General features: G+C 53.6%; 1 protein-coding gene across 1 annotated transcript in view; it reads right to left on the reverse strand.

The window, feature by feature from the left end:
• DGKI (diacylglycerol kinase iota) overlaps positions 1 to 26,759 on the reverse strand; it is a 184,346-nt gene that overhangs the window by 150,791 nt on the left and 6,796 nt on the right. Inside the window, exons 3-4 of the mRNA XM_075557402.1 lie at positions 20,711 to 20,819; positions 10,570 to 10,665 (exon numbers count right to left, since the gene is read on the reverse strand). Coding sequence (XP_075413517.1) covers positions 10,570 to 10,665; positions 20,711 to 20,819 — 205 coding nt within the window. The remainder of the gene's footprint in view (positions 1 to 10,569; positions 10,666 to 20,710; positions 20,820 to 26,759) is intronic.

The raw sequence follows: 26,759 nt of genomic DNA on the forward strand, positions 1-26,759 counted from the left end.
TAAATGAAAACAAGGGAGCGCTGATTTATGTAAAGCTTAATTAGCAGAAAGGGCAGCCTATTTGGCAAGTCCTGCCTCTTGGGGGCGGTGGGGAACTGGCGGCTGTCTGAGACCTGGTACCAGCATAGGGAACGATGGCGAGATCTAAGGGTCCCCTGAACGTAGTCTGGGACCCAGCACAGCCTCCTTGACACCCCTCGCTGTTGTCCCTTTGTTTCCTGGTGGCAAAGCGGGTACGACGAGTTAGGCTGCTAACCAAAAGGTCAGCAGTTTGAAACCACCAGTGGCTCTTGGGAGAACAAAGGGGCTTTGTAATCCCAAAACAGTTACAGTCTTGGAAACACGCAGGGGTCAGTTCCATCCCGTCCTAGAGGCTCGCTGGGAGTTGGCATCGACACGATGGTGGAGAGTTTGGTTTTGGGGTGAGACAGCGAGGAGGGAGGCTGCCGGCAGCCTCAGCACAGTTCATGCATCACCTCAAGCTCGTGCTGCGTCTGTCGCAGCAGGACATCACGGTCCAGTATGTGGAGGGTGATGCCTCGGAGCCAGAGAGAGAGGCTCCGGCCATGACTCAGCCTCAGAGCTCACCTCAGAGAGTCCACTGAGCAGCCCATGTGGGAGATGAGGCTTTCACTGCCCACGGCCCCATGGGTCCACGCTCAGTGTCTCCGTCCCCCGACCAAGGTTAAAGTCTCCTGCCAGACATGAAAACAGAAGGGCCTGGTGAGCTACTTCTCACCGGCCAGCCATGGAGCTTGGTTTTAATCTGGTGCTTCAACACTGCGGCGACAGGGTCTCTGTTACGGCTGCTTTAGATGCTGGATGCTTCCCAGGACAACGCCACGTCGCTGAGGGACCAAGCAGCTGGAAGAGCTGGGGGCTGTGAAGGGGCTCTTCCTCGCGGAAACCACCCGGCCACCCTCAGTTGAGGAGTCCTGGTGGTGCTGTCGAGTAAGCGCTGGAATGCCGGCCGCAAAGACAGCGGTTCAAACCCACCAGCCTCTCTGGGGGAGAGAGGTGAGGCTGTCTGTTTCTGTCTCAGAAATCCACAGGGCTGGTTCAACGCTGTCCTACAGAGGGTCAGACATGACTCTGGGCAGTGAGTTTGTGGACTGAGGTGGGGCAGATAGCTAAGACACAGATGTAGGGGGCTTGGTGGGGATTTGGGCATCCAAAAGGCACTGCCGTCAAATGTATCTGACTCGGAGCAGCCCGCTAGTACTACCCAAGGTTACGACTGTCCCATAGGGATTCTAAGGCGTAAATCTTTATGGAAGCAGACGGCCCCATCTTCCTCCTGAGGAAGAGCGGGTGGGAACCGGCCAACCTTCTGGTTCAAAGCCGGGAGCTTAACCATTGAACAAAGCCTCTCGCAGCAAGTTGGCTCCTCTACAGGGTCTCCGCGCTGTAAACCTGGACAAGAGCCTCGTGCCTCTTCCACAGGGTGGCTGGTGGGTTTGAACCACCCGCCATGCAACTTGCTTATCCGAGCGTACCATCGGGGCTCTTTCCAGCCGAGTGTCAGCCTCAGAACCAAACTCCCTGCCATGGAGTCAAGTGGGCTAAACGGGAAACACGGGCTAAGTATGGGGTTCACAAGCCCCAGGCGGCAGAGGGTGGAGGATCTCTGAAGAGTCTTCCAGGCAGTTCAGAATGATGGGGCTTGAGAGGCAGGGTACAGGGTCCTAGTGGTGGATTGGTCACAAGCTAGGCTGCCAACTTCATGGTCAGCAGTTCAAAACCACCGGCCACACCATAGAAGAAAGATGAAGCTTTTACTCGCCAACAGGGCAGTTCTGCCTTGTCCTCTGCGGAGCACCGCCGCTCTGCTCGGCAGACAGCACCAGGCAGCAGCGCCGACTCCGGGGCAGCTGGCCAGGCGGAATCAGAAGCAAATTCTTTGTATTATTTGGTAACAGGGTGGCACCAATATTCAATAACAGCAGGGCTGCGTCATGTAAACACACACCCCCAGACACACAGACACATAACACACAAAGAGGGACAATACATACAAACAAAGCCTGTACCCACAGTGATCATGAGAGGACCAGTATTCTCAGAGGATCCTAATATCCCAAGCCTGACATAAAACACACACACACACTTTTTGGCTTAAGAAACACTCGTTGGAGGGAGGACCAAGAACTGGACAGAGAGACAGAAGAGCCTCTAAGTGTCTGTGGTGGCAAAGCCTCTCTCAGGGGCTTCCTCCCGTGAGTGGGAAGCGGCCTCCTCAGCCCACCCCAGGCGGTGGCGGTGACAGATCAGGGGTCTTCGAGTGAGATGCAGGGAGGCTGGGGACCTCAGCAGCCCGCCACTAGCCTCCAGGGTCCTACTCCGATGGCAGTGCATGTTCTGTGGGGATGGTACCAGATGCCCCCACTCACCTCCACCAGACCCAAACACCCAAACTCGCTGCCATCCAGTGGAATATGACTCAACTCCACCCTGGTGGCACAGTGGGCTCTATGTTGGGTTGTAGGCTGTGTGCAGTGCCTACTGGTGAGGTCGGCAGTTTGAACCCCCAGCCGTTCCTTGGGAGAAAGAGGAGACTGTCTGCTCCTGGAAAGAGCTACAGTCTCAGAAACCCACAGGGGCATTCAAGCCTGTCCTACAGGACAGCATCCTGCCCTCCCCCTCCCCAGGCCCAGCTCCACATGCCCCGTGACCTGCAAACAGCGATTCGGGCTAGCATCTTCTGATGGGGCCCTGGTGACTCCATAGGTCAGATGCTGGGCTGCAGGGCCCGTGGTTCAACTCAGCGGTCACTGCACAAGTGGGGGTGGGGGTGGGGTCTGTCCCTGGAAAGACTGACAGTCTCTGAAAACCCTTGGGGGCAGTTCTTCTCTGCCCTTCGAGATTGCTGTGAGTCAAGTGGACTGGACAGCGGCGGGTGTGGGTAACGCTGAGACCCTGCCCTCTGGTGACCCCAACCACCTGACCAGGCACCTGGGGACCCCCTCGATCCCTCTACACCAGTGCTGGTGAATCTTCCATGCCAGCTAACATCACAGGCCTCACCAGAGAGAGGCAGCTCCCGCCACCACACTCCGAAACACCAATCTCCAATCTCACTGCCGCCGAGTGGATGCTGACTCACAGGGTGGAATGGCTCCCGTGAGTTTCCGAGACTGTAACTCTTGACGGGGAGAGACTAGCTACCAAATTAGGGTGAGTTCATTGGCGTGAGAATGATGCTGTCTATACCCAAATGGCCTCGGTGGATAAAAAATGCCCGCATTCCCCCACTCGCTGCAGACCCTTGGCTGGGAAGCTGGCAGCAGCCTGTGCTTTTCAGGCTGGGACTCTGACAGCTTCCGTGCCACCATGTGGGGGCAGCCTTGGCAGCACCCCGCATTGGCATCATCAGACGGACGCCGGCTCTTGGAGGACACAGATGGGCACAGCTCTCTGTCACCCAGATGGCTCCCCCTGCGGCCCCCACCCTGGGGTGCCCACCGCCCACCTGCCAACATCGACATGGCTCTCCAAGCTGGCAAAATCCTTTGTACCACCCCAACTGAGGTCCAGTGTTGTCAGAGTCAGTGCAACTGCCAGTCCGCCTGTCCCACGCACACTGATGGGCAGGAAGCCCCAGGGATAGATGTGGAGACTGAGTCTCCTGCCCTCCAGATGCCCGGAGGCCCACAGACCAGTGTGAGAAACAGAAAGATTTCTCCCAAGTTGTCTCCCCCAAATACATGTTAGACTTAGGACACTGCTTGCAGCTAATGGTAAGTGATTGTCCAGTTACCTCCCTGAAGTCAGTCAGCTGCCAGATTACTGTCTGGTCCCACCACAAGTAGGGCCCACTCCCTGCTGTTAAGGACAATGGGCTACTTCTCCCTGAAGGTTTGCTGCCATCAGTTGAGTGCCTGCAGGGTGGGTTTACACCCTACTGATAATGGTCTATAGTGAGCCAGAGAACAGGTCAAACCTGCTCAGTGACATCCAAAGTTAGGCTGCCATCCTGAATCTAGGATCCACCCATCTTATCACATGTATACCCCCAATCCCTCTTCTTCCTATTGCATAGATACCCCTAGATCACCCCTCCTTCCATTACTGTATTACCTATAGTGCAACCCCTTCCTGTGATTAGTGAGCTTGCACTCCCCCCAAAAATAAGCCTGGGTTTGCAATAAAGATCCTCTTGGCCTCTCGTAGGTTCCCCCTTCCTCTCCCCCATCATCCTCGCTCCCCTGTTTCCTCTCCCCTTGTCCTCCTTCCCCTCCCTCTCTCTCTACCTGGACCACCAAGTGAGGCTGAGGTGAGCGTGCTACCATGGAATGACTCCATTATTTCAATCTCTCTTCTGTCTCTCATGCTCCCTATGACTTTACTGTAATCTTTACTTATTAAGCTGTACAATTGCGACTGCTGGACCTGTGAGGATGTGTTAGGGGCTGGTAACCCTGACAGATCAGCACACACAGGGCCAACTGCATCCGCTCTCTCAGAGACCAGGCAGGTGGCCAGCGGCCAGGGCTACTCCCCTGGCCTACAGGGGTGCTCCACAGCCCCCCCCCCCTCCAGTCCCCATGTGTGGTGGCCAGGACAGCAGCTGTGCACCAGCAGGAAGACATGGCCGTGGCCATGGCCAGATGGGCTCCCTCCATCGTCACACCCCCTGTCCCACCCCTGATTGGCTGGAACAGGGCTGCCACACACAGCAGCACACTGGCCAGAGAAGCTGTGCCCATCTTGTGTGGAGCGACAACCATCCCAGCCAGCCCAGCCCGCTGCCGCCTTGCCGGTTCCGGTTCAGAGCACCCCACAGGCCGAGCAGAACTGCTCCCTGCGTCTCCAAGGATGGCCTCATCTTCCTCCCACAGAGCACTTTGTGGGTTCTAACCGCCCATCTTGGGATTAGTCACCTGTGGAAGTTATATAATCTGTTGTCAATGTGAGAGGATTATGAGTGAAGGGGTGGAGTCTGGTCTGTCAGACAGGTCATAGCCACTGAGGCCTCTGTGTGGGCATGGCCTTCTCCTAAGGATTCTGGGAACTCTTGTATTTCCTCCTCCAGGCAGGAGACACACACACTCTCTCTCATTCTCTCTCTCTCTCTCTCTCTCTCTCTCTCTCTCTCTCTCTCTCTCTCTCTCTCTCTCTCTGCTCACTCCATGCAAGATATCCCTGTGGAGAAGACACGTGAAGAGAGGCTGATGGAGCCAGACCTCTGGAGCCGGAGAAGCCATGTGGCGACCCCTGCCAGCACTGAGATGCTTACAATGCCACTGGATCCACAAGACTTCCCACCCACTGGCCTGTGATTGTCCTGCATTTGACGTCATTGCATGTGTTTCCTGAGTCAAAAGAGGACTTTACAGATTGGTATTAGATACATGGGCTAATATCAGACTTTTGAACTTGATCTGGACTGGGCTGGGATGTTTTCTCAATATTCAACTGCTCTTATCTATAAACCTCTTTCTTATACATATGTGTGCTTATGAATTTCTCTAGTCCACCCAAATTAACACATAGCCCCACTCGTAACTCACCATGCCACCAAACCCAAACTCCCTGCCATCAAGTCCATTCCGACTCCTCATGACCCTACAGGACAGAGGAGAACGTCCCATCCTCTGTGGGATTCTGAGGCCACAGAGCTGGTGGCCAGCAGCTCAGTGCACACACCACTGAGTGACCAGGGCTCTGTCACCCCAGCCAGAGCCCCTGCTAGCACCAAAGCCCAACCAGACTCAAACTGAGCCGCTCACGGAACCCCATGAAGTGGGAGCAGAACTAAGATGGGAGGGAGTTAACGCGTGCTGGCTGATTTCATTCTTCTGCAGTCCTGGTCGCGATGGGTCAGAACGGACTCCCTGAAAGCACCCGGTGACTCAGTGAGAAAGCACTGAAAGTGCTTGCAGCCTACTAGCTTCTCCTGAAGGGAAAGATGAGATCTGCAGCCTTGGAAAGCATATGGGCTGTTCGACCCCGTGTGCAGGGCGGCTGTGAGTCAGACCTGGCGCACAACAGCATCACTAAGTCTGAGTGGGAGGTAACGAGCATCATCCCCCATTCAGGGAGGATGGTCAGGGCTGGATAGGGAGGCACAGGCTATCTGGCGTTCTTCCCAACCGCTGGCCCCTGGGCCCCCAGCCGCACCTCCATGTCACCTGGTGTCCCTCCTGCCATTCATCACTGTCCTCAGGAAAGCCATGCTTGGTCAATGAGGGCAAGGCACACAGAGGAGCGCCTCAGAACTACAGGCTGACGGCCCAGCTGGGAAGAGCCAACGTCACCCAAGTCTCCACCCCACCCCCGACCAGGTGAAGAATAAAGTGCAACACAGGAGCAAATCAATAACAAAGAGAAGCTGTGCCTTCAGGCTGCGCACAACACGGAGGGGACATCAGCACATTTAAAAATAGAGGGTCTATATCCGGGATCTGAGTTCTCAAGTCTGACAGCTCCTCTTTCTTGTACACAACCTACGCTCTCTCCCCACCTAACCAGCTACTGCCTGCCAGCCCTGCACGTCCCAGCTTCTGACACCTGCCTGTCTGCTCTGTATCTCCGCGTCCCCCTAACTCTCAGCTGGAACACGAGAGCGCCGTTTCCATGGACAGCCAGAAGGACGGGCAAATCTGTCTTGGAAGAAGTACAGCCAGGATGTTCCTTAGGAATGAGAACAGAGAGACTTGTTGGTCTCACGTCCTTCGGACAGGTCATCAGAAGGACCTCATGCTTGGGAGAGCAGATGGAGCAGCAGAGGAGAGGAAGGCCCTCGACAAGCTGGATGGACACAGGGCTGCAACAATGGGCTCAGACATACTGACAATGTGAGGCTGGCACAGGACCCAGCGATGTTTCATTCTGTTGTACACAGGTCACTGTGGGTGGGAGCTGACTTGATGACACCAAGAACAGTAGATAGTTCATGTAAGGAAGAACTGCTAATGGCAAGGTTGGCAGTTCAAACCCACCAGGCATTCCCTGGGAGAAAGTCGAGGCTGTCTGCCCCGTAGAGAGTTATGGCCGGAGAGGCCCTATGCAGAATCATTATGAGTCAGGATCCACGGGATGGCCGTGGGATTTGCTTTTAGGGTCAAACAACAACTGACTTTTTGTAGCTGAGGTTATTTCTGTTGGCGAGTTTTCAAGGCTCAAGTCCTCGTGTGTACAGGGACGGGGACTCTCTTTTCTTCCCGACTGAACCACACTCTCCTGACTGGGTGGCTCTGTGTTTTGTCTGACAATCTCCTGGCGGTGGGACTCAGATGGTTTCCATGTCTTCTGCTCCCGTGTGGGTCTGACACCTGTGTCGCTGTGAGGTCAGGCTGGAGAAGGTCACTCACACTTTAGCAAGGCTCCCATGGGTCCTGACTTGCCCCTTGAGGGTCAATCAGTGGCTCATCCTCCACTCTGACAGCATGCACATGAATCTGTCTTCTCCAATGCATCAGCCTCCATCCCCCGAGCCTCACTCGTGAACCAAACACCAAGCTCACTGCCCTGGAGACAATGCCAACTCAGAGTGACCCTATAGGACAGGGCAGAACTGCCTCCATGGGTTCCTGAGACTGCCTGTTGAAGGGAGGAGAAAGCTCTGCCCTTCTCCCTGAGAGAGGCTGGTGGTTTTGAAATGCTGACCTTGCAGCCCAACAAGTAACCACTACACCACCACAAATCCCCCAGTAAGAGGCACTCCCATACCACAAAGCCCCCAGTAAGAACCACTCCCATACCACAAAGCCCCCAGTAAGAACCGCCGAGCCAGCTCTTGCAGCCACCCACCAGGGTGGGGACTGGAGCACTTGTATCCCCTCCGTGGTCTAGCTGGGGGTCTCAGTGTCACCCACGCTGACTTCAAGCAAACCCTGAAGTGTGGGTCAGAGTAGAATTGTGTCCCTGGGGTTTTCAAGGCCAGTTTTTCAGAAGCAGACGCCCAGGCACCTTGGGGTGGGGGTTGGGGAGCTCAAGTCTCCAACCCTTTTTTTGTTAGCAGTTGGGTGCTTAACTGTTGGCACCAGAAACCCAGGGTGTGCGACACTGTGTTTCCCGGGAGGCCGTGCTGGCGCCCCTATCCCAGGTAGTCTCCTAGCCCAGGCCAGTGAGTGGCTGGCAGTGCCCTTTCCTGTGACGAGGCTGTGTCAGGCTGTGGGCATCCGTTCACAGGAGACTCAGTGGGTGGCTGTCCTGCACAGAGCACCAGACAAGGATCAGAGGGGGCAAGTTGGGTGACAAGGCAGAACCCCTAGGGACAGTTCAAAGGTGTATCCGCAACTAAGCTTTCATTTTCTCCACTCCCTGCGATCATTACTTGATGTCCCCAGCCCAGTGTGCATGAAATTCACGAAATCCCTCCTGTTCGTTCATTCTTTGAATCCCAGCAGCTGGGTTTTCCACCGGGAGCCATAATGTCATCAAATGCCCCGCAGCTAGACTTGCATCAGAAATGCATACGCAGAGAGCTGAACTGATAGTTATACCCGTTGAATCCACAACCAAATTAAAAATAAAAGCGTCCACTTTAAGTTCAGCTGTGTTGGAAAGGTAACCGAAATCAACGTCATCAGGTGGGAGCTCACTGGGACCCAGCAGTCAGGAGTCCTTCAGCCCCGCCCAGCCCGAGTGGGGTGACCTGGGGGGGTCCAGTCCAGGTCTCCCTCAGTTCAAACCTGGAGTCTGTTCACATGAACCTATCCAAACTTCACTCACAGTACCCTTGGTTCCCCCCACAGCTCTCATGAGACTCCCCAAAATGAAACCTATACCCTAGACTGAGCCACGTCGCCCTCAGAGGTGAGAAGGGTCTTGGTTCTGCATTGTGCGAGGCTGGGCAGTGTAGTCAAAGGCTTTGAAGGTTATCTGCTTCCGGGTGCTTTGCAGGGGCTGGGGGTTACCATCCATCTCCCCCTTACTAATGACTAAAGGGATCGTGCTCATGTGCAGACCCCAGGCTTCATGTGTTGCCCCTGATTTACTTCCTCTCACCTACCACCTGAGCAGAGGCAAGAGAAGAGCACCTGCCATGGGCAGGAGGATGCCGGTTTCCATCCAGGGGCAGATGGGAAGGGTCTGTCCTTTCTGTGTCACTGTCATGGATGAGTGGGCGTGGCTGGTACTGCCTATGTCGTGACATCACCTGGCAGTTTTGTAATGAGGAGATGCAATTATCCGTCAGCCATTCTTTCAGGGGTCTGGGTAGAACAACACACAGTTCTGATCTGATGTGAGGGGCCTCTGGGTGAGGCCTGCACCCCTCTTATTTTACAAGAGACAAAGGAGGAGGAAATCGTGCAGAGAGAGGGGAATCTTGGTACCATCGAGAATCGAGAGCCAGAGTGAAGCGCGTCCTTTGGACCCAGGGACCCTGTGCTGAGAACCTCCTTCACCCAGATGAAGACTGATGCCAAAACACGGATCCTCCAGGAATAGTGGGCCCACAGAGGTTGAAAGGACACAAGGACCTCCCCCTAGAGTCACAGATAGAGAAAGCTTTCCCCTCCAACTGGGGCCCTGACCCCAGACTTGTATCCTCCTAAACACGACTGGGACAGAAAGCAAATGTCCGATTGTTAAGCCCCTCGCTGTGGCAGGCCTGTGACAGCCATTCTTCCAGACCAATCGTTTTGAACCACACACGGTTCTTCGGGTCACGGAGTCCATGGGAGCAGTTTACTTGTCCCACCTCCTACTGCCTGGTAACCTTCCTCCCACAAAGCATTAGGAGAGACACGGCCTTTTAACGATGCTTCCAAATATGGTCAGAAAGCAAATGGGTTGATGCAAAGAGCACTTCATCTCCCTGACTGTCAGTTCACCCCGTTTCTAGAAATTTACCCTCCACTATGTATGCAGAATTCTTTTCTCACCTACCCCACCTCCCACTCCATTAGCACCATTTTTTCTGATCCCCTCCCACCACAGAGCCTCCCTCCACACACGGCCACCTTGCTGGTAAACAGACTCCCCCTCCCTTTCTCCTCTCGGCTCGGCCTCTAACACATGTGCAGAAACCTCCCCTGGGTGTCTGCTGTCCTGAGGACACACAGGGACCTGGCTGCACACGACTGGACCCGTGAGGATGACCTTGAGGATTGCAAATGATTGTTTGAAATACTCCAACTAACCAAGCAAGCAATGATTCAAGTATTTCAAATAGTATTATTGGTAGAATGAATGCTACTATTAGAAGTGATACTATTAGTCATTGACCCCTCAAAAACAAAAAACCCTCGCTGTCACTGAGTCACTGAACTCACAGTGACCCTACAAAAAGGTACAGAACTCTCTCTGTGGGTTTCTGGGACTGGAAATCTTTCCACGAGTAAAAAGCTTCAACTTTCTCCCTAGGAGTGCCTCCAGGTGGTTTTGAACTGCTGACCTCGTGGTTAGCAGCCAAACACATATCCCACTATATGACCAGGGATCCTTAAAATGAACTCCTAACTCACCAAAAGGCCACCTTGAAAGCCCTGCTCACACAAATAAACTCTTGCGTATAAGCCTTGAAAACAGCTCTGCCCCCACCCCCACCTCCAGGAGCCCCTCAGTCTGCAGGCCCAGAGCCCTGCTTCCACCCCAGAAGAAGGCACCCAAGGTACTCACTGCAAATCGGACTTGGCAGTTCTCCTCGCCCAGGTAGCACAGGTCCCCCGAGACGTTGGTCTCCAGCCACAAGTGCTCTCCGTTGACGGCGTTCTCCTGGAAGGGAGGGAGGGGCCGGTTTACCTGCTGTCCTCTCAGGAGGCCTGGGGGTGGGAGTGGGGGGGCTTCCAAACCAGCTCTTGGAGTCCAGAAGGCCAGGGAACCCGGAGAGTTGACACTCACATCAGTCAAATGCTGCTGGGCCTGCCTCTGAGGAGCCCTTGTGGCACACACAGTGGATTACATGTTGGGTTGCTAACCACAAGGTCTGTGGTTCAAATCTATCAGCCTCTCCTCCAGAGAAATTGGAGGCTTTCTGCTCCTGTAAAGAGCTACAGTCTTGGAAACCCATCAGAAAAGTTCTACTCTGTCTTATTAGGGCACTAGGAGTCAGAAATGAGGTTTTGTTTTTGTGCTTTTGTTTGGGGGGGTGGGGTGGAGTTGTTCCTAACACCAAATTCTGGAGTTGCTATGCGTCCTCAGTCCATTCTACCTCCTGGCAATCGCGAGTGTTACTATGCAGAACCAGCCTCAGGGTTCTTTATGGGAGCAGACTGTTCCCGGTCTTTCCCTCCACGGAGTCCCTGGCGGGGCCCAGCTACTGACCATGTGGTTGGCGGCCAAGCCCTTAGCCACAGTGCCACCTGGGCTTCTTCACCCCAATTCTAGAAACCCACCGAGCTGACTGGGAAAGACACTGGGCTAGACCTGAACACCGACACTACCTGAAGCCTGATGGATCACCCACCAGGCAGCAGTCTGGAAAACACCGACAATGAGCAAGGGGCGAAGAACAAAGAAAACTGTCACTGGTTCAACCCAGAGCCTGATTCATCGAGACTAGATTCCACTTTGAAACAAAATGAGCCTTTACTTGACAGGGGTCTAAGAAAGGGCGAGCGATGGCTGTTTGGAATGTCTTCTATGTCAGTGATGGGTGAGTTATGCTTCTGAGGGCAGCAGATCCCACAACTGTGTCAAAGCTGCTGTGGACTCAAAACCAGATGAGTAATAAAATCCAAACCAAGTGGAGGGAATGGTATGACAGCTTACATTCTAAACACCCTGTTTGCAGGAAGCTATGGATGATCGTACTCTGATTATTTGCTGAGCAAATCAAGCTGGATTCTATGAAGAGGAATGTGGCATCAGGATTGGAGGAAAGCTTATTAACAACCTGCAATATGCAGATGACACAACTTTGCTTGCTGAAAGTGAGGGATATTTGAAGCACGTGCTGATGAAGATCGAGGATGGCAGCCTTCAGTGTGGATCACAAGTGACCGATAGGTAACAAATGACGTATTGGATTGGGGAAATCTGCTGCACAAGACCGACCTCTTTAGGATGTGGAAAAGCAAGGAGGTGACTTTGAGGACGAAGGTGTGTCTGACTCAAGCCATGGTGCTTTCAGTTACATGCACGTGAAATTCGACCTTGAATAAGGAGGAGCGAAGGAGAGCCGGTGCATTTGAATGGTGGTGCTGGTGAAGAGTACTGGAAGTACCTGCCGACAGGACAAACACACCTGGCTGGGAAGAAGCAAGGAAGAGTGCTCCAGGCAAGGATATCGAGACTTCCTCTTACACACTCTGGACATGTTGTCCGGAGAGCCCAGCGCCTGGAGAAGGACACAGTGGCTGCAACAGTGGGCTCCGGCATAGGAACAGTTAGGATGGTGCAGGACCGAGCCATGTGGCCTTCCAGGTCACTGTGTGTCAGAACCGACTCAGCGGCACCTCAGAACTTGGATGCTAGGGGACCACAGTGCAGGGATGGGAACAGTCTCATGGTCTATCAGACAGAGTGCCGTGAAGTGGATTTGGGCAGATGCCAAAATGGAACCCCTGATCCTCTCATCTCCCTCTCGGCCCATTTTAGGCTTATCTAATATTGCCAGCTTTCTTTTCAATAAGGTTTTTCTGTTTTATTTGCTCATTGTGACCGGGTGCGTTTTTGGTTGCTGTCCTTGTTTTAAGGAGCCCTGTGTTCTTGTGGCTCCCCGCTGGGCAGTTGGGAAACCGGCAGCAGCTCCCCAGGAGAAAGACTGGGCTCCCTGTTCCCATAAACACGTACAGTCTCAGAAACCCACAGGGGGTTGCTGTGAGTCAGCATTGCCTCGATGGCAGGGAGACGGGTTTTTGTTTTGGCCTTTGTTTTGTGCTTTTTCTGTGTGGGGATGTCAGGATAGGTCAATCCATAAAGATAGTGCCTGGATTCATCACTCCCGAAGGGCACGGAAGGGGAGGTTGTGGAGAAACGGGAAGTGAATAACCAAGAGTACAAGAAAAAAGAAAATGTTCTAAAGTTGATTGTGGTGAGGATTACACAACTCTTCCTAACACGAGCAAGCAACTAAATAGTGTGATGGGTAAATTATATCTCAATAAACCACTGTGTTTTTTTTTAAGTCACAGATGTCTCCGAATTCAGACATTTTACTAACTCAGTCTGACTCAAACTGGATTGTTTTACTGCTTCTAAATATATCATGCACTTCTGTGATGTAGGTGCATACAGAACTGCAAGGATATGTTATCTGAGCAATAATCTATTGTCAAGAAATTCTCGTGTTCCCTCGGGGGATGGGGTGGGAACAGCACTGATTTTGAACAGTGGGATGTACAGGGTTCCAGATTCTTTCAATAGACCTAATCCCTTGGAAGAAGACCCATACCACACACCCACCCCTGCCCTGGAGTTGTTTCCAACACAGCCACCCGATAGTAGGTTTCCAAGACAGACTCATCTTTCTTTCCTGGAGTGGTTCGTGGGTTTGAACCGCCAACCTTGCCAACCCATCAGGACTCCTTTAGAAACTTGACAGAGAGTAACTGGGTACATCATAAACTCCAAACCCAGAGAAGGGAATGAATGGTATTAGAGCTTAAATTCCAACACGTGGGTTTTTGAAATGCTATGGATGACAGTGGAGGCCCCAAATCCATTCGCAGTGTCCCTCTGTGGACTGTCTCCAGTGAGTCCCCTCTGACCACAGCCCAGAGATGTAAACTGGCTTCAGAAAGGCTCTGAGCTCTTAGGGGGAAGCCCCGTGCTTGTTTAACCAGAAAGAAACCCAACCACGCCTGCAGGCTTGACCAGAAAGTTGCTCTTATTTTGATCTTGTCTTGCATGTACACATGGGCACATGAGTCGTTTTGTATGAGGTATGACTTCAATCCTAGAATAATACATTCAGAATACTTTGGGCATGTTATCAAGAGAGACCAGCCCCTGGAGAAGAATATCACGCTTGGTAAAGTAACGGGGCAGCGGAAGAAGAAGACCTTCGACAAGATGGACGGACACAGTGGCTGCATCGATGGCCTCGACCATAAGAACGACTGTGAGGCTGGCACGGGACCAGGCAGTGGTTTGTTCTGTTGGGCGCGGGCTCACTGTGCGTCAGAACCAACCTGAAGGCACCTCACAACAACAGGTCGCTCACTGTAAGTTGAAACAGACCTGACAGAAGGGGGTGGGGCTGTCCACCTTGTTCCTTCAGATCTAAGCGGGAACATTGTTTCCCTTCAGGGCTTAGAGCCTCAAGTATCTTCAGGCAGAAAAGCTCAAATGGCCTCTTGTGACTTGTGAGCTCGGTGCCCACGAGCCACCTCGGCCTCTTCAAGCCCATGAGCTAATTGTGCTCCCCTCGAGAGTTAGAGTTTGGGAAACCCAGGGGCAGTCCGACCCTGTCTTAGAGGGTCACGGTGAGTCAGAATCGACTCAAGGGCAGTTGGCAATGAGTCCAGTTGATTGAGACAAGTCCAGGGCACAAGACCAACTGGGCTTTTTGTACAAGCCCCAGAGAAGTGAGGGGGACAGGGAAGCCCGGAGGAATTCCATGGAAAGAGACGTGACGTATAGACGGGTAGTGAGCACAAGCTCACACGAAGCCCTGCATGTCCAACCCAGACTTGCTGCCATCTTGTTGATTCTGACTCACAGCAACTCCTGTCGGGCACGGAGAGCTGCCCCTGTGGATTCCCCAGAGTGTAACTATGGAAATCGGAAACCTGGCCTTTCTCCCTCGGAGCGGCTGGTGGTTTCAAACTGCCAACCATCCAATCAGCAGCCAAATGCATAACCACTAGGCCGCCAGGGCTCCTCTGCCTGGTCAGTATAGAGCACACTCAAACTTGCCCACGCTTTACCCAGCAGGCTCACTTCTGGGGGTGCACCCTAAGGCAGTTAGGCTAGCAGAAGGAACACGAGGTTCATTAGAGGGAGGCCCACCAATGGAAAGCTGAGTGAAGCCATGACAAGCGAGTGAGAGAGAAACTCAGACCCGGCTGTGCGTGAGGGCGACTGCGGTCACCACTCTGCCTTAAAAGATGAGCGGGGGGGAAAAAACCGCAGCACCTCGGTGGCCGGGCGTCGCCTTTCCTGGAGCTGTCTCCTCTACTAGAGCCCAGCTCTCCTCTCCTCTCCTCTCGGCCGCCCCCTTCTCTTGAACCTAGCCCCATTCCTTCCCTGTCCACTTGTCAGGGTGACCAGCACTCACTCCTAACCCCAACGGTCACTTGTCAGCCAGCCCAAACTAACTCGTGCGATAGAGTTCGTGTTGTAAGTAGAAACATGAAAGGGATCCTGGGAGCACCATGGATTAGGTGCTAGGCTGCTGACTGGAAGGTTGGTGGTTCAAACCCACCAACCACTCTAGGGAGGACGTTAAGGCTGTCTGCTCCCATAAAGATGTGCGGCCTCGGGAAGTTGACGTCGTGGGTTTCGAGCTGGGCTGCTATACCTGCAACCCGTAGTTTGAAGCCGGCAGCCGCTCCTCGAGAGACTAGAGGCTTTCTACTCCTGGAAAGAGTGACCATCTCGGAAACCCACGGAGGGCGATCCCAGCCTGTCCTGTAGGGTGGCTGGGAGTCAGAACGGACGCAAAGGCAGGGAGTTAGCTAAGCGAACTGACCCCGGGTGTGTGGTAAGACCAGCTTCCTGGGCACGCCCACACCCACTTACAGTGACCGGCACTCGGGCTGCCCTGAGCCCAGGGCTCCTAGGACTCATGTTTGAAACCCCAAAATCAAACCCACTGCTGATTCACTGTGACCCTGTAGGGCAGAGCAGACCTGCCCCAGGCCCTCCAGGGTGATTCCATTGAAGCAGCAGCCAAACTCATTTTCCTTCCTGGGGTGGCTGGGGGTTTGAACCACCAATTTTTCATTTAGCTTTAGCTGTGGTGGTCGTGGTCTGAGTTAGGCTGCTAACTGTAAGGTCAGCGGTTTGAAACCAACAGCTGCTCCGGAGAAAAAGAGAGGAGAGAGAGAGAGACTTGGCTTTCTACTCCCGTCAAGAGTCCCAGTCGTGGAAACTCACAGGGGCAGTTCTACTCTGTCCTGTAGGGTCGCTATGAGTCGGCATCGACCCCGTGGCAGGGAGTTGGTTTTTTGTTTTGTTCTGTTTTTAAACTATTGTATCACCGGGGTTCTTCCTATACATAAAAGCAGGTATATAAAAGTAAAGGTTAAGTAGATTCAACTCTTTGGACCCAAGTGGGATGGGACAGATCTGCCCCCTCAGGTTTCCAAGGGTGGATCTTTCCAGAAGCAGACGGCCTCACCTTTCTGCCAAAGAGCAGCTGCTGGGTTTGCAGCACAGCCATAGGAGTTCTCAGCCACGCACTGCTCCACTGCACCCCAGGGTGCCTTGCCACGGAAGAGGGACTGAAGTAGGGAAACCATGCTCCTGCCTCCTTCCCAGCCTCCCGTGAGAAGTTTCTAGAGGAGCTGCCCCAGTTTCGTAACCCAGTTTAAACCCAGCTTGTGTAAAGACTGCCCCCATCATTGAGCCACGCAGGCTGCAAGGTCTCGTTCCAACTGCACGCTGCTTCCTCCGGCCAGTCAGGGGGGAAGGAAGTCTAGCTGGGTGGATTCTGGGGTTGACATGGCCGCATGTGGTCCTGGGGGAAGTTTCCAGAAGCCGGGAGAAGGAAGAGCAGAGCTCCAGGGCTTAAAACCAATTGCTCATTGACAAAGGCCTCTCAGCCACTCCCCCAGCCCTCTGGGGGTAGGAGCGGGTCTGCTTTAGGCAGCAGAACATGCTAATGATCAAGTGGTAGGGACAGACTGGGGATGCATTGACAGGGGCGGACACAGGCTGAGAGAGGCGAGAAAGTTGACTGCGGCCTCCCAAGGACTAGAGCGTCTGGTGCATGGTCCACTGAAGGGATCTACACGGGTTCCTGCTTGACGCTAGCATCCCACATTGCGCCCTGGCTCCTGGGAGCCAAACGTTGCTTGGGGTGCCCAGTAGTCCCTCCAGTCTGCTTGGGGCCTTGATCCTTAGCCAAGCTCGTCCCTGGCCCCAGTTTGATCAGATCAATCTGTTTGCGTGTGTGTCTCCTCCTTCTCAGCCGTGTGCACACAGGTGTAAATTACAGGTGGGAAGACTGCAGCGGACATGGAATCCAGGCACGCCTGCCTTTGAGGCCACTTTGATGTCAGCCCTCACTGACACAGAGCAAGTTGCCAGGCCTTTCTTCCTCTACTCTGCAGCTGGACTCGAATCATTGATCTTTCAGTTAGTGCCCAAGTAAATGCACTGCCATAGAGCCGACGCTAACTCGCAGGGACCCAAGAACAGCCCCTGTGGACTTCCTAGACTGTAACTCTGTACGGGAGTAGAAAGCCTCATCTTTCTCCTATGGAGTGGCCAGTAGCTTCAAACTGCTGACCTTATAGTTCATAGCCCAATGCATAACCAGCGCTCCAGCCAAGCAATAGCTCCAGTCTCTATTAGGGAGTGAAAGGAGAGGCATGCTCTTCCTGAACCACTCGAACACCAGCCCCTCTGTCCAGGAAGAAGTTGTGTTTCCATTGGATGCAGTCATTTGGGGTTGTGGGCACTTTCATTGTTAGGTGTCCAGGACCCACAAGGTCAGAATGTTCCTGAGCTGGGAGAAGGAGACATTATATAATGCAGATGATGCAGCAGATTCATCATACAATGAACCCAGGAACACATGCTAAAAACCAAACCTCCTCTCCCCTCCTCTGCCCCGTCACTCGCCACAGTGGTGCTCTGGAAAGCCAAGAGCTCAGATTCACCAGGGGCTCGGTCCAGGCCAGACCAGCAACTTTCCAGGCCAGCTCTCCACCACTCCGACCACCGGGAAAGGACAGTGTCTTCACCACACAGAATTCTTGGGCCAAACATCTGCCTCACTGGGGGCTCTCAACACATGCTTCTAAGGGAACTGGGAATTTCAGGCTCCGGGCTTCAGATGCAGCGAAGGGCTACCAGGCATGTATTTGGGTCAGAAGTCATCTATCGATCAGTGCCCTCCCACCATCTTAAGCAGGGACCCTGACAGAATGGGGGAAATTTGTGGAACCAAACCATAAACCTAAGCAAAGCAAACTAACAAGCCGGCCTACAGGACTAGTTGAGATGGGAGGACGCCCTGAGACACACTCCAAACTGTGAACCAGACTAACTCCCCAGGTCTCCTGGTAGCTAGGGGAACCCCAGTGGCACTGTGAGTTATGTGTTGGGCGGCTATGCATGTGAACCAGCGGTTCAAAACCACCAGCTGCTCCTTGGGGAAAAGATGAGGCTGTGTACTCCCATAAAGAGTTAGAGTCTCAGAAACTCAGCCAATTCTTCCCTTTCCTGTGGGTCACTGAGTCAGACCTGACTCCGTGGCAGTGGTTACATGACAGACTGGTGTGGAGGGTGGGGAGGGAGTGGGCATCACCTGGATACACTGGGCTCCCTTTATAAATCCCCTGAGACAAGAGTCAATCCCCCATCCCCACCCCCCCAAAATCACCAAAATCCCAGGTCACCGCTATTGAGTCCATTCTGACCCATGCAGCGACACTACAGGACAGGGTAGGGCAGCCCAAGAGGTCAGCAGCGCAACTGGTCAGGGCTCCTTCCAAGCCAGCAGTTACTGTGAAACCCGGAGGAGAGTGCGGTGCGAGCCTGAGCCAACCAGCAGGAAAGGAACCACCAGCAACAGAGAGAGGAACCCTGGGGGGGTGAAGAATGTAACAATGTAACTGCACAATGGAACAATGTAACCTTACAACGTGGGCAGAAAACTGCGGAATGAAACCAACACTGTGCACACCCATCCCTACTATTACAGCAGAAAGGACCAATATAGCCCAGTCACAAAATGGGCAAAGGGCTGAATACATATCTTTCCAAAAGAGACACTGAAGGGACCACCAAAGGCAGAGGAAGGTGCTGGGGGCCACGGGCCAACAGAGAGGTGCCAGTCAAATTCACTGTGAGTCCCCTGGCAAAGACGGGAAGGAAACAAAACCAGGACCAAACAGCAGCGAGGTGTCTGCGCTGACCCAGGGCTGGTGGGAATGAAAATTGAGGCAGGTGTAGTGGAAAACACCGTGGTTTTGCTCAAAAACATGAGAATAGAATTTACTCTAGGCTTAAATATTTCCCACTTGTCCCCAGACAGAAATTTCTTCTTTTGCTTTACTATGGTTGGTGGTCTTTTCTTTCACACTCTATTTTTATCTTTATCTTATCATTATTATTTGCTTCTGTCTGTTTCATGTTGTAACTGTTTTGCTTCTGTCCGGCTTCCCAGTTTATGAGGCACAGAAGGAGAGGATGCACGGAGACTGATGGGATGTTTGATTGGGGTTGGGGAGTGGAGAGGGCGAGGGGAATTGGCAAGCACACAATGAATGTGGGAGGGGGCAGGGAACACCAGAACTGATTGGGATGACGTACAGACAGCTCTTTCTAAAGGTGCCTTAACTATGGCAGTGTATGATGTGTGAATTTTATATCAAGAAAACTACCAAAAGGTAAAAAAGTAGTTATGGGTGAAGGAGTGGGCTCCAGGGGCACCGACTATGTTAATGGTGGTGGAATGATTTGGAAAGGGTATCTGTAATGGCTGCGCAACAATGGCACTGAATCGCACATGTAGAAGTCCTTGAATTGGAGAATGTTTCGCTGTGTATTTTTTCCACAATTAAAAAAAATCCAAAAAACGACAAGTACTCCCAAGACTACGGATGACCCCACAATCCCACCCCAGCCACGTGCCACAACACACTAACAGCAGAGACCTGTGTAGGGACTTGCACCCTGGCGCTCCCTGCACGATGATCCACCACTGCCCAAAGGTGGACGTGACCCAGGTGCACACCATCGAGTGAGTGGCTACAGAAAACGCGGTGGAGAAACGTGCTCCACCAGCTGGACAAATGAACCCTTGAGGCGCGCTCCAGTGTGGCCGGAGCCGGAAGATGCTACACCGAGCAAAATAAGCCGGTCACACAGGGATGGACACTGTGTGGCATCCGTTATGTAAAAAGACAAACCCTGTACCGCCCATTCTTCCATGAACAGTGGTGGGAGAGTGGGAAAGACTTCGAGGACGGGGCAGGACTGGACCATGCTTCCTCCTGCTGTGCCTGGCATGCCGAGTCAACGACAAAAGGAGTGAAGTGGAGGAAATGAATGAAGAAATGCCCTCAGCAACTCTACCGGGCCCTCTGCTTCAAGGGCCACCCACCTCCGGGTGGGGGTAAGGTGTGCTCGGGTACAGGAGGTACCGTCACTGACTCTGGGGAGATAAAGCTGCGGCGGGGATGTTCTCTTACCGTCCGCTTGGTGGGCACCAGTGACGGGTGGGCACAGGGGCTGGGCAGCCAGGCAGCGGCGCTAACTCATCAGGCTGTTGATCCAAGGCCCTGCTGAGTGGGTTTGCACCTCCAACCTTTAGGTCCATAGGCCAGGAAGGGTCCTGCCAAGTCCCTCCAAAACTCACTGCCACCCAGGCGAGGCCTACTCAGAGTGACCCTACAGGACAGGGAAGAACTGCACGTGTGGACTTTCGAGACAGTGACTTTTTATAGGAGCAGAGAACCTCGCCTTTCTGCTTAGGAGTGGCTGGTGGATTCGAACTGCTGGCCTTGTGGGAAGCAACCCAACCACTGCAATGACACATTCCCACCCACCCTCACCCTGCCCCGAGCTCAGATAGCTGAAGAGGGGTCCGTGAGCCATGCTGTGACTATGAGGTCAGTCTCCTGCATGGCCAGGGGGATTCAAGAGACAAAAGACAACGCATGCAGCTGAGACGGAGGCTGGAAGGGAGGCGGACACCTACGCTCCAGTCCAGGGTCGCTCTGGGCTCCTTGGCGGGGCCGTTGGCCACGGGGAGGCTGGGGGTGTGCGCGGGGGCCAGGTGCTGCAGCCCTGCCCGGGAGATAGCCTTCCTGCAGGGGGGAGAGAAAACAAAGGAGAGCCAGTGTCAGAGGGGGACACCAAGGGAGAGCTCCCACCACCCTCCAAGGTCCGCGTACCTGAAAACCTCTCTGCACAGGTATGAGGCTGCGCACCTCCCCCACCAGCCCAATGTGTGGCTGTGAGGCCGGAGGTGCAAATACAGCTGGGTTGCCCCTGGTGGATAGGTCTCAGCAGAGTGTCCAGACTAAGACTAGTAAGAAAGGCTTGGTGATTGACTGCTGGAAACTGACCAATGAAACACCACTGGGACTTGGGGCAGCAGGGGGCCAATGTGGGTGATGGGACCCTGGCTGAGATGGGGTGGCCCAGCAGCCACAGGAAGGGCCTGGACATGCCTGGGGCATGAGGACCACACAGGAAAGGCCATCTTTGTTCTTGGGCAGACTTAGCTCACAATGACAAGTGTTTGTTCCCCAAGCCCGAGAGCTTGAGGGGAGACATTGTTCGTCAACCACCAAGCCCTCCCCAGGATGGAAGGCAGGCAGGTAGGACTGTCTGCTCACAGAGCAGGTGCTCCGGTGGGGACAGCATTGAAGTGACCACAGACTAGCTGAGCAGGAAGCAGGCTTACAAGACCTCTTGCTGAAATGCCTGCATCTCCCCCAGAGGCCTCGGCCCAAGGATGGGTCACTCCCTTCAGTTCCAGAGTCTTCCGATGCCTGCAGGGCCCTGCTGGCAGCCTGAAACCTTTGATGGGCAAAGGGCTGGCCTGTATCTGCCTCAAAATGACAGAAGCAGGTCAGAAAGGAGGAAGTAACCATGAGGAGTGGGGGTGGGGTACCAGGCCTTTCTTCCTAGGGTGCCTTCCTCTGGAATCACCACTGAAGGCAGCTCAGCCTCTGAGCAGCACACAAGCTCCACAGACAGACACACAGCGGCTGCAGCTGAGGCTCAAACCCCAGTCTCTTGCTTGGAAAGTGAGAACCCGACCCCTGAACGGCCAAAGACCAAAAAACAAGCTTTCTGCCATCAAGTCGAGGCAGACCCACCGCGGTGACCCTGTAGGGCAGGGTGGAACTGCTCCTGTAGGCTGCCAAGACTGTCCCCCTTTGTGAAACCAGATGGTGGTCTCAAACTGCTGGCCCTGAGGTTTGCAGCCCGACGTAGGCTCTTTGCTGATAGAGGCTCACACAGGGTAACGAGGGCAGGGAAGGTGTGATGACCCAGGGATGGAGCGCACCGTCACCAGCGGGGCAGGAATGGTGCAGGAGGGAGGGGCAGCAGGGGGTCCTCGTGACACAATGGTGACACCTTCTGCTGCCAGCTGAAAGGCTAGTGTGGTTTAAACCCAGCCAGCAGCTTAGCCGCCCGGTGACCTATTCCATGAACACCACAGCCTAGGAAACCCGAAGGGGCAGTCCCACTGTGCCACACATGGGTCACCAGGAGTCCAGACTCACTGGACAGCCCCTAATGACCGCACCAAGGACAGCACAGCCCCTTCTTACACTGGAACAGAATCTCAGCGCTTGGCGGAGGCAAGCCACCCCTCTGTCCCGGTCTTAGGACACAGCAGGTGGCACAGAGTGGGAGGTGGGGTGTGCAGTTAGGCAGGTGGACAGCAGCCCAGAAGAGAGCCTTGGATGAACAGGCCATCGGCCAGTGGCCAGGTACGTCTGGGGCAGTGGTGAGATCAAATGATTTAGCAACCGGTTCGCCTGCCCTCCTGGCCACTTTTCAGATTAAAAAAAAAAAAAGATATACCGAAAGGTAGTTTGTTATTTCATACGGTTAATATTTAAATAAGAACAACGAAAGAGGTGCATGGACTAGGTTATGTTACAAGGAAGGGTTGTCCGGAGGGAGGTTGAAAAGAGCAAGAATGTAAATCTGTGATTTCCACGTTGGGCGGCTGCCCAGCTGAGAGAGACTCCTGATTACAAGAGCCATATTAACATGCGGTTCATTGAACTCAACCAAAATTTAGGCATCAGTTCTCCTGAACCAGTGCAAACTGGCTGAATCCCAGCACTGGTCTGATGGCTCTGGGAGGGCCTAGGCCTGCTCTTCCCTCTGTCAGGTGCCCACTCAGGCCAGGCTGTCCGTCAGGAGTCAGCAGCGACGGGGTTGCTCTTGCGCTGACTCAGAGCCCCCACCCAGTCCCTATAGACCAGCGGTTCTCAACTGTGGGTCGAGACCTCTTAGGGGGTCAAACAACCCTTTCACTGGGGTCCCTCGATTCATAACAGTAGCAACATGACAGTGATGAAGAAGCAACGAAAATAATTGTGTGGTTGGGGGGTCATCACCACATGGGGAACTGTATGACAGGATCTCGGCATGAGAAGGTTGAGAACCACTGACGCAAGCCTGGCTGGAGATGGCCTGAGGACATATGGGCCAATAGGTGCAAGGTCATCCCAAAGTCGATTCCACATCACTGAGCCATAAGGACGGCACAGCGGGGGCAGCTTCAACCCCTAGCGATTCACTCCACCTCGGGTCCAGGGGAGTGTAATGTGGTCTTTCCAGTTAGGACCTTTTGCCCCAGGGAAGGGCTCCGTCGGGGACTGTGGGTCAGTTTCCCCCACCAGAAAGCCAGGTCAGAATCCACTGATCCCAACTGCTACATCTAAAAGCGCGAAGGTACACTACCAAGCATCTAGGAGCCCTGGCAGCATACTGGCCATCCGCTGGGCTTGACAACCTCACGGCGGGAGAAGAACAGGCTTTCTAGTCCCATAAAGAGTGAGCGTCTCAGAACCCACGGGCACTCTGAGTCAAACCGGCTGGAAGGCAGTGAGCTTGGCTTGAGTTCCGGACCAAGCATCTCGAAGGCAGAGTCCCAGTGGCATGCTGGGTTAGGCTACAAAGTCAGCAGCTAGCACTCCCCAGGCCTCGAAAGATGGGGCTCTGCCCCTGTGACAGTTTACAGCCCCAGGAACCCACAAGGGCAGTTCTATGCTGTCCTAGAGACTCTCTGTGAGTCAGAGCCGGTTTCTGTTTTACCAAACCAGGCCTCTGCATGAAGCCCTGGAGAGGCTCCTCGTTCCTGACTCTCCGTGGGTTTAAAGACTCCGTGCTGCCTCTCCGTGAACAGCCTCAGAGTGTGAGGACAGGAACAATGGGAGGAGGAGGAGGAGGAGAGGGGCTGCGGCACCCCAAAGATACCATCTGGCCTGTCCCTGCAGAAACGGCTGCCTTCAAATATGCTCTACTGTCTATAGGATCCCTGGGGGTGTCGTGGTTACAGATTGGGCTGCGATCTGAAAGGTCAACAGTTTGAAGCCACCAGCAGCTCTGTGGGAGCTAGATGGGCTGTCTACTCCCATAAGGAGGGAGTCTCAGAAACTCAGAGGGGAAGTTCTACCCTGTCCTACAGGGCCGCTATGAGCCAGCATCGACTTGAGGGCAGTGAGTGTGGTCCTTCTGGTGTTGAGGTATACAGCCTCAGCAACAACAAAATACAGATTTTTAAAAGAGGAGGAGGGGGTGGGGAAGAATAAATAAAAGGCTACATACGAACTCAAACCCGCGGTCTTCCAGCTAGCCCCGGCTCACAGCGACCCTATGGGGCAGAGGACAACCGTTCCGTGGGATTTTGAGACTGTGTTTCTCCATGGGCACAGAGAGAGCCTTCTTTCTCCCCTGAGTGACTGGCAAGTTCAAACTGCCGACCTTGTGGTTATCAGCCCGACCTTCAACTGGGCAAGACCAGGGCTCCTGGAGATTCTCTCAGGCACCAGGCTCACTCACCAAACTCTGCCATTGAGTCTATTCTGCCTTATAGTGGCCCTATAGGGCAGCGATTCTCAACTTGTGGGTCTTGACCCCTTTGGGGGTCGAATGACCCTTTCACAGGAGTTGCCCGATTCATCACAGTAACAAAATGACAGTGATGAAGTAGCAATAAAAATAATTTTATGGTTGGGGGGTCAGCACCACATGAGGACCTGTATGAAAGGGCATTAGGAAGGGTGGGAACCACTATTATAGGGCAGTGTGGCAGTTATATAATCTTCTGTCAACCGGAGAAGGGGTGGAGTCTAGCCTGTCAATCAGGTCATAGCTTGATGACCTCATTTGGAAGCACTATGGAGATAAATAGCTCGCTAGAGGTGGGGCACACATACATTCCCTGGGAGACATTCCTGTGGACAGATACATGGAGCTACGCTAGAGCCCTGGAGCTGGTGGAGCCATGTGGAGACCCATGCCAGCGCAAAGATGCTTCCACCACCACTGGATCCACAAGACTATCCACCCACTGGCCTGTCATCTTCCTGCATTTGGCATCATTGCATATGTTGTGTGAGTCTGAAGAGAAATTTGTAGATTAGTATCAGACAATGGACTAATATCGGATTTATGGACTTGACCTGTACTGGGCTGGGATGTTTTCTTTTTTTTTTTTTTTTTCTGGCGGGATGTTTTCTTAATGTACAATTGCTCTTTGATATAAAGTTCTCTCCTGCACATATAAATGTCTCTGGATTTGTTTCTCTAGTCTACCAGGACTAACACAGGCAGGGTCGAACTGCCCCTGTGAGCTCCCAAGGTGGTAACTCTTCATAGGAGTAGGTAGTTTCGAACTGCTGACCTTGATCAGATTAGCAGCCCAACACATAACCCCTATGCCATTGGGGGTCCTTAGGCATCAGGGCAAATGAATTCAACTCATCAGATGTCACAAAAACGGACTCTGGAAGGGGGTGACACCTCCTCATCATGGCTAGTTAGCAGAGATGGACGGATGCCCTTGTCTGTGGAAATCCAGGGGCCATAAGACAAAGCCACGCAGCTGCGCTGGAGCTCAGACCTGGGGGCTCCCTGTGGCGCACAGTGGGGCTGTCCCCCAGAGCGTCTCAGTGGCTGATTTTTTGGAAGCAAATCACTGAGGCATCTCTGGGGAGATGTGAACCCCCAACTTCCAGCTAGAGGCCAGTCAAACTAGCCCTAGTTGCCACCCAAGCCCAGGCAGGCCCTGCAAGGCCCAGACCGAGGACAATCAAGACCCAAGCTTCCCAGGCACACAGGCAAAGGCCTGTTGATGGTGTCTTCCTTGTGGTGGATGCGAATGTGAGCGTGGATGTGTGTAACTTTAATAGGAAGAAACTGTAAACATTCATCAGGAGGGGAAAGGAGCAAGAACCGCAGAGTGGGCGGTCTGCTGTGTAACTGCCAAAGCGGCCTTCAAGGGACAGGGCATGAGGAGAAGAATAGAAAAAATAGTTAGCCCTGGTGGACGGGGGAGGTCAACTCGTGATAACAGCTTTCCGTTATCCTAAATAACAACGGAGCATGGAAGAAAACCCTGTGTGCATGCGTGTGCGTGAGTGTGTGTGCTCACATACGCATCCTCGCTGTTTGTCCCCAAAGCAAGAGGTGATATCCCGCTTCCTCAAACTCCAACACCGGAGTCTGGCATTTTCCATTTGACTTCGTCTTGGTTGTGGAGGTGGCAGGAGGCAGGGGCTGGAGGTGACCATTGGTTCCGGGAACAAGAAAAAGGAATGGAGGGGGCCTGTAGGGAGGGTGGAGGGAAGGGAGGAAAGGAGGGAGGCTTCTCTTGCCCATGCTTTCTCCCTGTTCAGAATCTCCCCCATGGCCATCCAGAGGACGCTGCCCATTGTCACAATGGGGTATGTGTGTGTGTGTCTGTCATTACGGCAGCCTTTGGAAAGGAGGCCTGACGTGTAAATGAGGACACCAAAAAGCTCCCCGAGACTCAGTTACACTTCCTGTCAATCGCCTGCCTGAAAGACCACTAGCGCATCCCCCCTCTAAGCACCCGCGGGCATGTTAAATAGCCTCCTTCACTCAGTCCACTAAGACGATCAGCTCCTAAGGACAGAGCCCCATTCACTGGCTAATCTCATTACCATCCAGCCTGGGGGGTTGGGGGATGGGGTAGGGGAAGGTCCGACATACCATGGACCTACAGCAACGCCTTCTGAGCTAATGAATGA

The sequence above is a fragment of the Tenrec ecaudatus genome, chromosome 9 (assembly GCF_050624435.1).
Source record: "Tenrec ecaudatus isolate mTenEca1 chromosome 9, mTenEca1.hap1, whole genome shotgun sequence".
NCBI classification, from domain to species: Eukaryota; Metazoa; Chordata; class Mammalia; order Afrosoricida; family Tenrecidae; genus Tenrec; species Tenrec ecaudatus.